Below are 16,210 nucleotides of genomic sequence, written 5' to 3' on the forward strand. Positions count from 1 at the left end.
TTCATATCGTGGTCCTTTAATCACATTCCTCACTTTTTAGGCAAACAAACAGTTACCATTGACAGAGAAGTCTTCAACACCAAAGCTCAAAAGCATAAAAATACTCTTCCTAGCCTGCTTCTTAAAGTCCAACTTTCACTTCCATAGAACGTCACAAGGAATGCCATGGCTTACATGATTCTGATCTTTGTAGGTATAGAAGATAGAGCATATAGGGATACAAAATACCCTAATCCAAATTTCAAAACTATCCATTTATCCTTAACCCGCCTTAAGTATTAATGGATTTTTTAAGAACTTGAATACAATCAGGTAAGTGATTTTAAAAAATTATAGGTTCCTTACCTTGTACATTTTATTCAGACTCCTGGAGAAGGCTAACTGAGGTTTTGTGAAAAAAATTCCAAGCCACCAGATGGCTTTTGTATTTTAAAGCTACTTAATTGCAAAATTGTGACATTCTTGTAAATATTTACAAGAATTGATCAGAATCAGTCATGTAATTTTTACTTTAAAAAAGTATCAGAATACTCACTTCGATTACATATTTCTATTAACCTGTGCTTTTTTTACAACCGTGCTTTAATTTGCATTTTGGTCTGAAACCACAATGAAATGTTCCTAAATTTTTCAAATTTACTTTTTAAAAAAAATCCACATGTGTTTAGCTAATCCTTCATCTTCTTTATTTCTAAGCTTATTGCTGGGCTATCCAGAGAGGACACTGTAGGCCAAGAAAGGAAGAAAGTTTGGGGTGTCAATTTAATATTGGAGGACATTTGACCAAACTGAAAGGACTGAGAACAGAATTTAGAGAAAGAGGCCATAACATTGAAGATATTCAAATGATCAGCATCATTATTAACTCTTTGAATTATGAATGGAAAGATGTTGTTACAAAAATTAACCAAGTCCCAATTGCTCAACGCACAGTGGACAATGTCTGTAGGCTTTTAATTGAAGAAGAGGCATTCATGTTGGCCACGCCACATTTGAGAGGACCATTGCTGAGTACATTGTAAGCCGCCCTGAGTCTTCGGAGAAGGGCGGCATATAAATCAATTAAAAAAAAAATTACTTTCGATGGGCATAAAATAAGACTTCCTTATAAATTAAATAATATATATTATAAATTATTTTCTATATCTAATGTAAAACCCACATCTAATGCTTGGTTCAACCATAAACTAATGTTTTCCCAGGAAACAAATTGTAATGGTTGTTAAACTGGCTGCAAACAATTACTTCATGAAGTTGGAGATCTTTTGAACCTACAAAGACTTTTATTCTCTCCCTCCTTTCAGTCTATTAAGAGGTTCTGCACAAAAACCTATGAGATAAATCAGAATGTCTTTTAACTATCCATCAAAAGCCAGAATTAAGCAGATGACTTCTCAAAGTTGTTGACTGACAACAGTAGTACATATAATTATTTTTGAAATAATGATTTGTGTATAGGACTACCTAGTCCATGAGCCAATCTGTCAGAGTGATCCTCCCCCAAAAAAGCTATTAGTTGAAGCCAGGAAATAAAGATTTTCTCCCATTGAACCTGTTCTATGGAACAGTCTCCACCTAAAACTTAGAGTGATACCCATGGTTGGGGCCTTCTGGAAGGCAGTTAATGAACTATTCTGTAGGGCCTTTGGGAATTGATTGCTTTCCACCATAATTTACATTTAGTATTTATTTTCTATTTCATTATGTTGTCATAGATTGTGGTAGAATTTACTGTGGTTTATTTCTGTTATGTTTTATTACTGTTGTAAGCTGCCAGGCCCTTGCCATTCATCCCCAAATATATTTATCCCCTTTCTGGAATTTTTGTCAGTGGATGTTACATTTAATGTTAGTTCTACCATATTGAATCAGGTGGGTGTGGGTGGGCAGGGATCAGTATATCTCTCTGCTCAACTTCTGCCCCACAATTCATTTTTCATGAATGGAACCGGTTTAGACTAGCAGGTGAATTGTGTTTCAGTGCCGGTATGACAGAACAGGGCCTTTCCCTGCTCTTAAGAAAAGCAGACTAGATTAGAAATTGTGATTAACTGACATTTGGCCACCTTTGCTTCCACCCTCCCTCCAATTGCTGATTGAGCTAATGTTGATGATGTGATCTCCATATCACTTGGTCTGCATCAGTGGTGGGATTCAAATAATTTAACAACCAGTTCTCTGCCGTAATGACCAGCTGGATACGCATGGCTCGGTGGTCATGTGACCGTGTGGGCATGGCCAACTCAACATCACTCATGTCGATAGGCGCTTCGCCTTAGCTGTTACAATGTAATAAGGGTTAACCAGAGAGGCAGTTTCTGTAAGCAGGGCAATAAAGATTAGGCTAGAAACAACACCAGAATGTTTCCTTCCTGCCTTCCTTACAGGATTAGTAAAGTGGAAGAAAACCAAAATAAGATTTTTTTTAACAACCGGTTCTCTGAACTGCTTAGAAAGTTAACAACCGGTTCTCCCGAATAGGTGCGAACTGGCTGAATCCCACCACTGGTCTGCATGGAAGTTTAATTTGTTAGAAATTTTTATCTCAGTTTGTTGATAGTTATTTGAAGGAATTGCCAATTCTGGCTTTATATTAATTGCTGAACAGGATTTTGGTACAATTGTACACATGCCTTGGAATTATTAACATACAAAACTATAAAATGGGTAATAATAATAATGATCAAAAGACATTATTGTGTCACACAGATGACACACACATATCCAGCAGTATAGTCTAAAATATAAAACTTCAATTCCAGGTATCAATCATTCTAAAATAGCAGCTATATTGTGAAAATATGAGGTGATGTTTTTGTTGTTTGGAAAGAAATTGGACATCCACAATGATTTAATCGTGAAGTAAAATTCCTAGTGACGTGTCTGTTTGCAGTCAGAGCTTGGAATACTACTCAGAAGCAGAAGTGAATGAGTAGTGGCTGAATTTAAATCACCATGCCACAGCTGCACTTAGTTGGTATCTACCACAAGTACGCTTTGGCTGCATCTCAGGGGAAATCAGCATTTGTATTTTAATAGCGGGAACTCGAAAAGATTTTCTTCCATGCTAGAAGATGCATCAGAATATGACTACAATTCCAATTACACATCACCTGGTGGATCATATTGTATCTGATCTGGTGGACCAGAGATCATGAAAAAAGACTCAGTGAAAAGAGCCAGAGTGATATAAAGTGAAGTATGGTGGCTGAAATATCAATATTTTGAATTTGTTACTATACAGCTAATAAATAAATGTTTATATATGGGCAATGGGGAATGACTTACGATGTTACAAATATATGTTCACAAATATGTTTGTTTAAATGATCACACACATGTATTTTGTGATTTAACAAGATGCCATTATGATGCTATTAAATACTTTACATGAATCTCATAATTTTGTGGGAATTATACGTTATGTTCTGCCCAGATCTTTTCAACCCTCTAAAGCATTAAGGGAATGCAAACCATGTTCATTGTATAGAATATGTATATACAAAACCCCATAATGACTTATTAAAATACGATTAAAGCAAACACTATAGAGAGAAAAAGTGAAGCTAAAAATGAAAGAAATGGTATATATTTTCTAACAGTCCTTAATGCTTCCATTTCAGACTTTTTATTTATTTATTTTTATTCATTTATTATTAGATTTGTATCCTGTCTTTGTTTCTCCCAGAAATGTAACCACATAGAAATTTGAGAAGTAATATAATATAGAGTGAATGTCCAAACACAAGGTATCAATTAATTATTGCATGAGTGATTTTTGTCTTTTGTTAGAGCATTATAGGAATGTGAAGGGCAAAAATATATTCCCTCTTTTGATGGAGTTCCATGCAGTAACAGAGTCCTGAAGATTTCTCTTGGTATTGATGATTCTGGCATTATATGATGAAAAAGTGAATTAGGAAACAACAGCAGTGCATCAAGCAATAGGGTAGTACAGGCATACTGATTTCACCAAGCACGCTAACCAGGTTTTGTCAAATTGGCCTAATTGAACAGATGAGTTCTGTTACAATTATAGACGATCATCAGCTCTGGCAAGCATTCTACTTTTCTCTATATCTTCTATGTTTCCTTCCAGAATTTAGGAGTGACATTTGAGTGAAGCAACTTCATTCCAAGCTGTCAGGCCCCACTTCACCAATTGCTTCAAAGGGAAGAACATGGGAATGAACAATAAATCCATTCTAGACAGTGACCTCAGTCTTGCTATTAGTGGAAAAAAGCCGTTGTTGCTGCACATAATGAGTGGGGGTTTGGCTGAAGACCTCAGGCAGCTTCTCAATACTGAACTGACGCCTGGTGGCATAAGCTTGTCGTCGAAATTCAGGATGGCTGTGATCCCAGCCCCCTTTGAAGACAGGGCTGCCTGCATTGGTTTTCATCACTTTAGTTTTCTGTCCTGGTGTCCCCAAGCCAATGAGAGCAGTGCCTTCTGGAAAAGGTGGGAGATCATTTCGATGAAGTGTTAAGGGAGAAAATGACAAGGTGCCTGATGATGGCATCTCCACCATGGGAAACCTCTTGTAGAATTCTTCTGGGGCACTTTCTATAGGGGAATATATGGGTGTGGGGAGGGGAGGGGATGAAAAGCAATTATTAAGTCGATAGAGATTCTAGTAGCTTTCCTGATGGCTACCCTCCCTAGCATCTCTATTCTGGGTTTTTTTTTGTTTGCCTCTCTTGTTAGTGTCAGAAGAGGGTTAAGACTGTTATAATTAATTTAACCAATAATTAAGTCTTTCAACTTATTTCCAGAAATATGACAGCAGCTACAGCCTGAGCTATTCATGGCAGGCATGCTACAGCTTAGCCACTCATTGCTTAATATGTGTAAAACTTACCCAAAGAGGGAGGGAAAAACCCACATGTACAGGTGCATAATGTAGTGATTAATATGTGTTAAAGAGCAGCTAATAAACATTAAAGTATAATTGGGAACACCTCTTAGTCATTTCCTGGGTATTAAAAACACCCCCACTGCGGTAAGATTAAGAGGCACATACTCTTTGCCCTGTTCAAGCCTTTTTTATGTCTCTAAAATTGTTACATTTTTAGTTCTAGCTGTTGTTGTTTTTTTCTTCCCCTGTAATCAGGGGTGTCTATTTCTTCCCACCTCATCTAATCCTCTCTGACATTAGTGAAAATCAGAAGCTACAACCCAGAATGTCAACAACAATGAGGTGATGTCATCTGGTGCACAACAATGGGGGTGAGCCAGCAGGAAAACAAGGAGCTTCAGCCCAAACACTAAGGCAGTGTTCCAGTTCTCACTGCATTTGGTCCAAATATTCCAATAGCAATAGCACTTAGACTTATACACCACTTCACAGTGCTTTACAGACCTCTCTTAGTGGTTTACAGTCAGCATATTGCCCCCAACAATCTGAGTCTTTATTTTACCAACCTCGGAAGGATGGTAAAGGGTGAATCAACCTTGAGCCCATGAGAATCGAACTGCTGAACTGCTGGCAGCCGGCAGTCAGCCAAAGTAGCTTGCAGTATTGCATTCTAACCATTGCGCCACCACGATTCTTGTCAATGCTATGTCAATGAGCATGCAAACACAATGGCACCTACCTACAGCCTTGAGAGTGGCATATTTGGCATAATCTGAAGCCTGGTTAGGCAAAACACTTGTCATTTGCAGCTGATTGTTATGTGAGTGTGACAGCCCAATCTGTGAGACTGTAGAGGAGTTGATCACAGCATTGTTCAGGTGTTTCTGATCTGAAGGCAAAAAAGGATGGCAAGTGTAAATTTCAATAGCCCACCTCAAGTAAGTTTACATGACATTTGCCAGCCCCTCAAACAAGTAACATGCATTGGTACTTCTTAGATTTTGCCATAGTCAGAGGTGATGGGCAGGGGAAAGGAAATCAGAAATTGGCATTTAAATACCATGGGCAAATGAGAAAGGAAGAGACAGCTTTGCCCAACAGTGAACTGAGTAACAATAGTAAGAATGCCAAAGAAATAGTAACATACCACCCCTTTTTGTATAATGTAAATAAGAAGACACATCCCCATCCACTTATTTTCAAGATAGAAATTTTAAGCATGTATTATTTGGAAAGATTGGATCTTTTGACTAGAATCTGTTTTATACTGGCAGAAAGAGTCATCTATGGATGCATGGAGACTGACTTGGTTACCTACTCTCATGATAATAGGCTGCATGTCTCTGCAGGAAAGACCCATATTCTACTGCTCCAGAACATCAGAATGGAATGATTTAAGGGACACAACTATGGCCAAGTCTTCCCTAACAACACACCTTGATAAGTATTTCTAAAGTTTACTTAGTTACTTGTAGATATGCCAACCACAGCAAGAAGTTAAACAGTACAACTAATGTATTGTAGATGAATTATAAAAGCTTAAGCCACTTATTTTGATATGTTGAAATGGCTATTTCCAGAATTCAAAGTCAGAGTGGCTTTATTATCTGGATGTTACAATGTAAACATAACCAGAGCCTGCCAGGTTGGAAAAAATTGTCATATATCAATTAAATAAAAACAGTTAAAGTTCCACAAAGTACCATTTACCAACCTGGTATAGTGAGGTGGAAGGAAGGGAGAGCATGGTATAAGCATAGGGATGGCATTCCCCTTTCAGACCACCTATTGTCTAGAAGCGATATAGATATGGATGTGTGTATATATGACTGCATGGAGGTGAGGAGGCCGATTATCTTACCTTTGTTACTTGAGGGAGATCCCCGAGAAAGGCTATCACCAATCTGGACCTGCACACTGCTTATATGGCCATCAGGCAAGTGATCAGATGAGCTATGTCCAGGTTGCTTTAGAAGATCTGTGAGTGTTCTAGAAAAGATGCATGAAGAAGTTACTTGCCAACCGTCACATGAAAAGATTCTCATTTATTGGTATCCACTTTTTGTACCATTGTTTAATTGTATTACCAGCTGCACTTGCTGCTCATTTGCTTACTTGGGCACCCAGGAAATACTTGTTATGGATGGTATATTTTCTTAGAACTTGAAACATTGGAAGTATTCTAGGAGGCTTCTAAGCAGAACATGGACAACTACTTATCAGGGTGTTGCAAAGCAGACTCCCTACATTGACAGGCAAGCTTATTTCAATTTATGCATTATGCTTTTCCTTTAGGGAGCTCAAAAAAAAGAGGGAAAAAAAACATAGAGTCTCCCATCATTTTTATCTTGACAAGATTTTAATTTTGAAATTGATTTTAATTGGGTTGTTTTAAATTGTGGGCCGAAATTATTTAATTATCTTTTAAACTGTTTTTTAAATTTTGTATGCTCTGTTTTATCTCGGCTGTTCACCGCCCTGAGTCCTGCTGGAGAAGGGCGGTATACAAATCTAAATAATAATAATAATAATAATAATAATAATAATAATAATAATAATAATAATGTTGTGAAATAGCCTGGGATGATAATTGCTGAGTCCTGCTGAAGGATTACCCTTATCAGAAAGGATGGGAGGAGAAAGGCTCCAAGGACAAGAAGCTGTCTCTTAGAATACTTGGCTGTTGAAAGTGGTTAACAGTAGATGGAATATATAAAGAGAACAAATTCAATTATCTTATTAAAAGAATTATAGAAAGGAATATGCCAGATTATCTTTTTTTATTCAAATGTTTGGTTTCCACTACAGCTACACATTTATTTTTCCCCCAAATGTTGTTCTTGGATGAATAAAAATTAATACAAAATAACATGCATGAACTTTGTTTGAATTTCTTATTAAAAACTAATGCATTGAGGACCATTTCACTGCCAAGGCCCAACCGTACGATTTTCCCTTTCCAAGATTTTCCATTGTGAGAACATGAAAAAATACTATAGATGGCCTGCAAAATTCCAGTTGACCACTAGGTGACTGTAAAGAGATACAGAAAATGTTTCTTGGCTTCCTGCTACGGGGTAGTTGTGTGGCTTTTGAAACCTATATACTGTATGATGTGCATAATTTCCTTTTGGCTAGAGAGGAGAGATCCATTTCCCATTTTAAAAGTTAATAGTAATTTACTTTGGAACCAAGAGGCATCTCTCAGAATACCTTGTTGATAACTGGTTGGGAAAGGGGATTGGCTGCGTCAGAAAGCTAAGAGACGGGATTGGAGGATATGAACCGGAATATATGCTTCACCACAACACAATAGCCATAAATTGTGTGATAATGTGATAGTCCTAGATCTAGATCTTCCCAGTCACAACCCAATACTATTTTACACAATTTAGTCTACATTCTACTCCACAGTTAGATTCACACAATGAAGAAAGGTTTAACAGTAACAGTTGACTGGGTTCATACAATATATTGAGCTATAAAACTTGCTTTACAAACAAATATGTCTGGTTCAAATAGTGGGTTAACCCAATTCAAACCAACCATGTTAAAATGATTGCTGCTGAACAATGTTATTCTTTTGTCAGATGAAATCCAGCACAAGTGCTACATACTTTTCAGGGGCACTTAGGGAATGAGCTGCAGAACAACCTTGCAAGAAAATGATGACAATTTGCAAGAGATGATTTGAAAGCAATAAGATAAACTATGGAATACATACAGGGGCAAATTCTATATTTGAAAGATACCAAATTGTCTTAAAAGGATCTGTCCTGGATTCTCATTTTTTATTCCTTTCTATGACTTTATGTTTTTAATAGGTGCTAATTTGTATTTACAGGGAGTTGAATCTCTCATTATTTACCTAATTTTAATCAATTTTTGTAGAGTGTTAGGCTACAACTGGAAGGACAAAAGTTCAAAGCTCTCTCCTGCCCTGAAGTCACTAACTTTTGCCCTCCCTCTTTCCTCATAACATTGTTGGGAACAAACACGAGAATCTGTACATCCCGGGAACAACCAAGCAAGTGGCATAAATGTAATAAACAATATTAAATTCAATCAGTCTGTGACTCACATTCATGCTTTCAAGTGGCAAGGACCTTTGTTCCTGTGATAAATGAGAATTGTTTGTTTCACAGTGGGGGAAGATCTGACTGTTTGTATCTTGGCAACATTTCAAAATTCCTAAAATTTCCCCAAAATTCCCAAGATAAAATCTTAGGGATCATAGAGGGCATTTTCTCCATTCTTGGTTCAAGATAGGGGCTTTGCAGCTGCAGCATCCCCAATGGGTGACCACCCAGTCTCTGCAGAAATACCACATGAGACCACTTCTTATCTTCTCAAAAAAACCATCTGTAGTTCTGGCTTTTTGCTAATCTTAGCTTATCACTAACCACATGCCAGCCAAGAATTGATTGCATTTGGCTAACACATTTAATCTGACTTTTGAATTAACCCATTTTCTGCTTTCATAGAGTACTGAACTATAAACAAAGAACTATAAACAAAGTAAACGGCCTGGGTACACATGACATGTTAAGCCATATAAACCAACCAATCCCTTAAGGGTAAAACTAACCAACTTTACCCATTGTGACTGTAAACTATGCATTTAACTGTCCTAGTTCAAACATGTGCACAAAGAGATCTTGAGACAAAATTAATATATTCATACCGCATTTGCTTAATGCAAATGGATTGTTTTCATGCAGATAAAGGAGACTGATGCAACAAGCACCACTTCCTCACTCTCAAATTGATTCCTGTGAATTCCCTGCACTAAATACACAATAGGTTTTTTTATAGCAGCAGACCTCATAGTACATCTCTACTGAATTTAAAATAGCTCTCTCTTATTTACTGCAGGAGTGTGTTATGAAGTACACTGTGACTCCCCTAACAGCAGATTTGTTTTTTAGAAGTCTTTATGGTATTATTTTTTTTCCTAAGAAATAGCTGAAGTTATCATACAAAGGTACATTAAAGAATTCATAAAAAGGTGGCAGAGACATAGAAGCGGTATTAGATTTGCAGACCTGCTTAGGAATCATAAGCAATTTCATGCATGTAGGTGTTTGGCTTACTGTAGAGCTGATTGTAATGAGAGGTTGTGTACTGACTAAACAACTTATCTCCAAAAATGACCCACTACAGAGGGCCAAACTATCACGAACAATCCTTCCAACCAGAAAGTAATAATGTTGCTCAGGGATGAAATGAAGGGTCCTTAGTGGTCTCTGAGCTTGGTTGTTTTCTTGCGGACATTTTGTTACCCAAAGTAGGCAATATCATCTGTGCCAGTGATGATGGCACTGGTGTTGGCATCCTAGGGTTGCTAATAGGTTTGTGAAAACAGTACATGAATTAAAAAAAAAAAAACCCAATTGCAAAAATTTGTTACAAACTATGTAAATCAATAAACCTCCTTGATGCAGGCAAAAGAAGGGACCAGGGTGTTAAGGTGCAAAGCAAAATAGCTAAGGGAAACCAAGGAATCACTCAATTAATCCCTCAGAGTGTGTAATCCTCCCGTTTCAGGGGAAATAGCTTCCATACCAGCCATTCCCGCTTAGTACATTTTCTTGATAGTCAGGCAGTGGTTTTCTTTTTTGGGTGTGTACACACACATTGCCTCTAGTCTTATTTATTTAAATATATTTTTCCTGCACAGCCACATAGATGTGATGCATCTATGCACATATTGAAAGAGGAAATCTCTCTCTTCTGGAGGGTTGAGGAAAATAAAGCTCTCTGGGTCGCATGGCAAATTTCTCAGGTGGGAGATCTTAGACCTCATTTCAAAAGCTTTTATACCTGGAGCATGGAGATAAAAGCCGGTCTCAAAGAGGAACAGCAATGGCAGCACTCAAGGGCTGTCTCTGGGTGGAAAAGAGGTGCTGGCAGAACTGTCACTTTTGTGGTCAGCAGTTTGAGACACCAAGAATCTAGATGACCACCAGACAGCAACAAAGAGTTTTCTACAGATCTTTACTATTCTAGTGGTTGCTTTTCACAGTATATGTTGAGGCTGCTACACTTGCCTGCAGCCAGTGGTGGGATTCAAGTAATTTAACAACCGGTTCTCTGCCTTAATGATTTCTTCCAACAACCAGTTCACCAAACTGCTCAGAAAGTTAACAACCGGTTCTCCCGAAGTGGTGCGAACTGGCTGAATCCCATCACTGCCTGCAGCCCTCTTTCACTGGCCAGCCCCCACCCACCCATCCCATCATGTTGTCCTAGGCAAGAGCCTTAGTTCCTGTAGGGTCACACTGATCCATAATGAGCAGAAGATGACCATACAGGTAGTCCTCGACTTATAACAGTTCATTTAGTGACTATTCACAGTTACAATGACGCTGAAAAAAGTGATGTGTTTCTCATGTCTTATATTTTTCATACTTATGACCATTGCAACATTCCCATGATCTTCTTCTTCTTCCTAGCATGTTCCCGCTAGTGAAGAGTCCGCTTTTTGGATCATTAAATACCACTTTGCACAGTCAGCTGCATCTCCAGGGCGCAGGCCCGCAGCTTGCATAACTTTATTGATGGTGTCTTGCCATCTCTGTTTTGGACGCCCGCGAGGTCACTGGCCATTAACTTTTAGTTGGTAGGCAGTCTTAGCAATGGTGGAAGGTGCTGCTCTCAGGACGTCTATACCAGCGGAGCCAGACTTCTCTCATCTTCTTTGGTGCCACACCAAAATGTTGTTGAATGGTATCATTTGTGATGTGGTCAAGACGGGAGATGCCCGATATCCAATGGAGCATTCGCATTTCCATGGCATTGAGATAGCTTTTGGTCCCTGTTGTTGCTGTCTAGCATTCAGTGCAACAGGGCGGATGGTTGTCTTGTTGGTTGTCTCAATATCCCCATGAACAAGTGATCAAAATTCAGACACTTGGCAACTGACTCATATTGATGACAGTTAAAGTGTGCCAAGGTCATGTGATCACCTTTTCTGATCTTCTAACAAGGAAAGTCAATGGGGAAGCCAGATTCACTTAACAATTGTGTTACTAATTTAACAATTGCAGTGATTCACTTAGCAACTGTGGTAAAATGGGGCAAAATTGACTTCACAAGTGTTTCACTTAGCAACAGAAATTTTGAGCTCAATTGTGGTCGTAACTCAAGGACTATCCATATTTGTTCTCTACCTCACCCCCCCAAGACTGAAGGCAGACCCCAAGGCAGCTGCAATACCTGCCTTGACTTTATTAGTGCCGCTGCTCTCTGCTGAGCTAAGCTGCAAAACTGATGTGAAAAACATCATGGCTGTCTGGTACAAAACAAGTGTTGACTGCTGGACCTGTATTGCTTGTCTTTCTCTTGTGACCCTTGGGAATTGAGGAGAAAGCTTCTTCTTCTTCCAGTTTCTCCTGGAAGAAGACTCATCGACTGGGAAAGGTTTTAATGCTAGGGCATTTGTTGTTCTGAGCTTAGACCTAAAAGGCATTCCTATTTTAATGAGGCTTGTTTATCTCTTGAACTTGTGAATTGATCTAAACTGGCATAGGGGAGGAAAAGTTCGTATCGTCTCTGTCTAGCTCAGAAATAAAGCTAGAAGAAATTCTGTGGCGGCGATAAACCGTCCATCAAAGAAATAGTAAATATCTAACAGCAGAAGATGACATTGCCTTCAGCAGGTCTTCCTTGCCTGCATGGTTAGAGCTGAAACTGGTCACAGACCTCTCATGAATCACTGCCAGATGAGTGAAGGGCTGTTGGCAAGCAAGGGTACAATGAAGGGCATAATCAGTACTGGCACAGAGAAGCAGTTTACTGATGAGGGCTTCACACTGACTTTTGAATTATTAGGTTGGGAAAGTGCTCTGCTAGGGTTGAGGAGAAGAAATCAGAAAAGTATCAATAAATTCAGAGACATGAGTCACATTTAAAAGTCAACATAATTTAATAAGCAGCATTCAGAATAATATTTCATATTTTATGAGCTATTTTTCTAGCCTTTTCACATTAATAAATTATAATAGAATGCAGTCCTTGTTATGCTGATAAAAATTCCTGTCAGTTAATAACATATTCTCCTGACTCTCATTGCTGTCATACAAAAGTCCACATGACTGAATGGGTAAATATTTTAATGGCAGTGATTGGCTATTCAGTAACCAATAGCATCTCTATCTTATCCTCCTTCCAGGCATGTGCTCGTGAAAATGTATTCTGACCCACAAGAATTTACCACTGACAATCAAAGTTAGTCTGTTCAATTGAAACACTTCCCCCCAAACAATGAGGGAAGTGACACAAATAACACACTAAGGAAATGGCATGGACAATTCAGAAAACATCAGAAAGTGGTTAAATTATATGTAAAGCATGGGCTGGGAGATGAGACATGATGACCAGAATCATGGCAATAAGATACTGTATAACATTCCAGTTGCTAGACCATACCAGTGATGCTGTGACGAGCTAATGAATTAAGGGTCATTGAGCTTTCATTGAGCTAATTATATCAATGTCTTAGAAGCTCATTTGGATTAACTGCAAAAAACATTTGCTTCATCATTTGCCTATTATTTCTGATTACTTGGGATCACACACATGGGAGAAATGGAAGAGGTGCTAGGAATTCCGAAGCAAGACTATCAAGCAAGAGATGCTATTGGTAGAGGAAGAAAAATGTGACAGGAAAATGTAAAATGAAGAGCCTGGTGGTGCAGCAGACTAAAGCACTGTTATTAACATCAAGCTGTCTGCAATTACTGCAAGTTCAAATCTCACCAGGCTCAAGGTTGACTCAGCCTTCCATCCTTTCTAAGTTAGGTAAAATGAAGACCCAGATTGTGGGGGCAATAAGCTGACTTTGTATAAATATACAAAAGCATGAAGGCTATTGCTTAACGGATTGTAAGCCGCCCTGAGTCTCCGGAGAAGGGCGGCATATAAATCAATTTTTTTAAAAAATGAGTAGGAACTTAATATCAGAACAACTGATTTAATTTGATGGTTGGAAGAAGATCATAATGAGTCTGGAATTAGTAAACTACAATACATTTAGCTTCTATTCCAGTTCTCAACTTATAAACAACATTATATATCTCAGCTGTGTTTAATGACATTTATTGTTGCCTTTGAATTAATTTTGATTCCTGGAAGCTGCCTGGACAAATCCATCCATTTTCCATGGCAACAGTTTTGGAAGTAGTTTGCCACTGCCTTTTACTAGGCTGAGACAGAGTGACTGGCCCAAACCCACAAAGCTGGCTTGTAACTAAGGCAAAAGTAGAATTCAAGGTCTCTCCATTTCTAATGTGGTGTGTGTAGTGTGGTATAGTGTGCTAGGAAAGAAGGGAACTCAGAATCAATATAGGAAGCAAATGCAGGGTCTTATTCAACAAAATTCAATTCAATATTAAGAAAAGTAAAGTCTTACACTTAAGTCAAGAAAAACCAAATGCACAGGTATAGAAGATGGTAGTTGTCTCAGCAGCAGTAACTGTGAAAGGGATCTAGATGGTGGACAACCACTTAAGTATGAGCCAGCAGTGTGATACATATACCAAAAAAAAAAACCTAATGCAGTCCTAGGCTGCATCAAAAGAGAGATAGTATTAAGATCATGTAAAGTGTTAGTACCATTTTCTACTACTCTGGTAAGACTTGGAATCCAGATCACCAAAAAAATAAAATAAAAATGCTGAGACACTAGAAAATGTGCAGATTGCCTCATTGCCTCATCCATTAAATCTTCAGTGCTTGTAGAGATTTTCTTCCCAGAATCATCAAATTCACTTCCAGTGGTTGCATGTTAGCAGCTGTGGTTTATATATAGCCCTCCTCCTGTCAGACGGCTATGTGCACACCTGCCGTTTTGCAGAACAATTCCACACACAATCACTGATCCAATGTGATTTTAGGTAAAAGCTCTATCTGGAAAACGGTATGAACACAACGACATAACATAAGCTGCAATGTTAAGAACCCAATAGAAGCCTGATAAGTCTTATCAATGTGTACTACAATTACAGGGTTGTTTAATCAAAACCCTGGAAAAAAGAGAAAACTTGGCCGTGTTCACTTTCCATCATTGCACTGCCCACAGCGACCGAAAAGTTAAGCACAGTTTTGCTTATTAAAAGATTGCAAGTAAATTACTAACAAACAATTAGACTTAGAACTGGAACTCTTCCTATTGGGGATCTTAAAAAAAAAAAAATGTGAAGGGCACAAAATATCTAGTACTACACATACTGTATTAACTGCTGCCAGGATTGCCTATGCTCAATGTTGGAAACAGCCATGTACACCCGCAGAGAAATTGGTCATACAAAAGGTCATGAATTGCGCAGAAATGGACAAATTAACACTGAGTTTAAAAGATAAAGAGACATCGATATTTTACAGTGTGTGGGAACAGTGGTATAACTGGATAGAACGGAGATAGATTGAAGATAGATAGTTATTAAGTATAAGTAATAGATAAAACAAGAATGTAAATATGCACAATTTAATTTTTGTAAATAATGCATGAATTATTGTCACAAGAAAAACACCACAATTAGCTGTTGTTGAGTGAAATAATTTGTTATGTTTTTAATTTAATAAAAATTTAATAAAGCGTTTTTTAAAAAAAGATTGCAAGTAAAGAACCCTATGACTTCTTCTTTCATAGGAAGGAAGTGGATTAATAGACTAAATTTCCCTAACAGAGTTAGAGAGCCTAATGCACTTATGTTGTTGTTGAATGCCAAATCTCATCTGTCCTCAATAACAGCACAATTTAATGGGAACTGTAGCCCAGCTACAACTAGAGGGCCATTGATTCCTGATCCTGTGCTTTTAGGAAAAAGTTCTAATGGGAATCCAATCCACATTCTCTACATGTATCTAAAGTACTGGATCAAAGGACTTTCCTTCGTCTGTCTATTCCTATGTTTTCTGAATCCACTCTTTTCCAGTTGGACAGGAAACTTATTATATTCACTTTATTTTACAGCATTCCCTAAATGTGATGCCTCTCTAACAACATAGCACCTTGCATTGAATTTCTTTGAGGCATCATGTCACTACCAACCAATCAAGCCATTTCCTGGGGCAACTATACAGCACTGCCAAGTTCTAGCTAAAGATAATATTAAGACAAATATACTGCTCAAAAAAATAAAGGGAACACAAGCAGAAGACATCCGAGATCTAAATGAATGAAATAGCCTTATTAAATACTTTGTTCGTTACATACAGTAGTTTTGTGTTCCCTTTAGTTGTTTGAGCAGTGTATAAACTACTGTATGTAAAGAACAAAGTATTTAATAAGGCTATTTCATTCATTCAGATCTCGGATGTCTTCTGCTTGTGTTCCCTTTATTTTTTTG

General features: G+C 38.0%; 1 protein-coding gene across 1 annotated transcript in view; it reads right to left on the reverse strand.

The window, feature by feature from the left end:
- Nucleotides 1–16,210, reverse strand: part of SHISA8 (shisa family member 8) — a 27,632-nt gene continuing 11,422 nt past the window's right edge. The window contains exons 2-4 of the mRNA XM_034402754.3: nt 6,721–6,848; nt 5,599–5,748; nt 1–4,567 (exon numbers count right to left, since the gene is read on the reverse strand). Of these exons, the coding sequence (XP_034258645.1) occupies nt 4,206–4,567; nt 5,599–5,748; nt 6,721–6,848 (640 nt within the window). The 3' untranslated portion in view covers nt 1–4,205. The remainder of the gene's footprint in view (nt 4,568–5,598; nt 5,749–6,720; nt 6,849–16,210) is intronic.

This window comes from Pantherophis guttatus, chromosome 7, assembly GCF_059756535.1.
Source record: "Pantherophis guttatus breed Tessera chromosome 7, ASM5975653v1, whole genome shotgun sequence".
NCBI classification, from domain to species: domain Eukaryota; kingdom Metazoa; phylum Chordata; class Lepidosauria; order Squamata; family Colubridae; genus Pantherophis; species Pantherophis guttatus.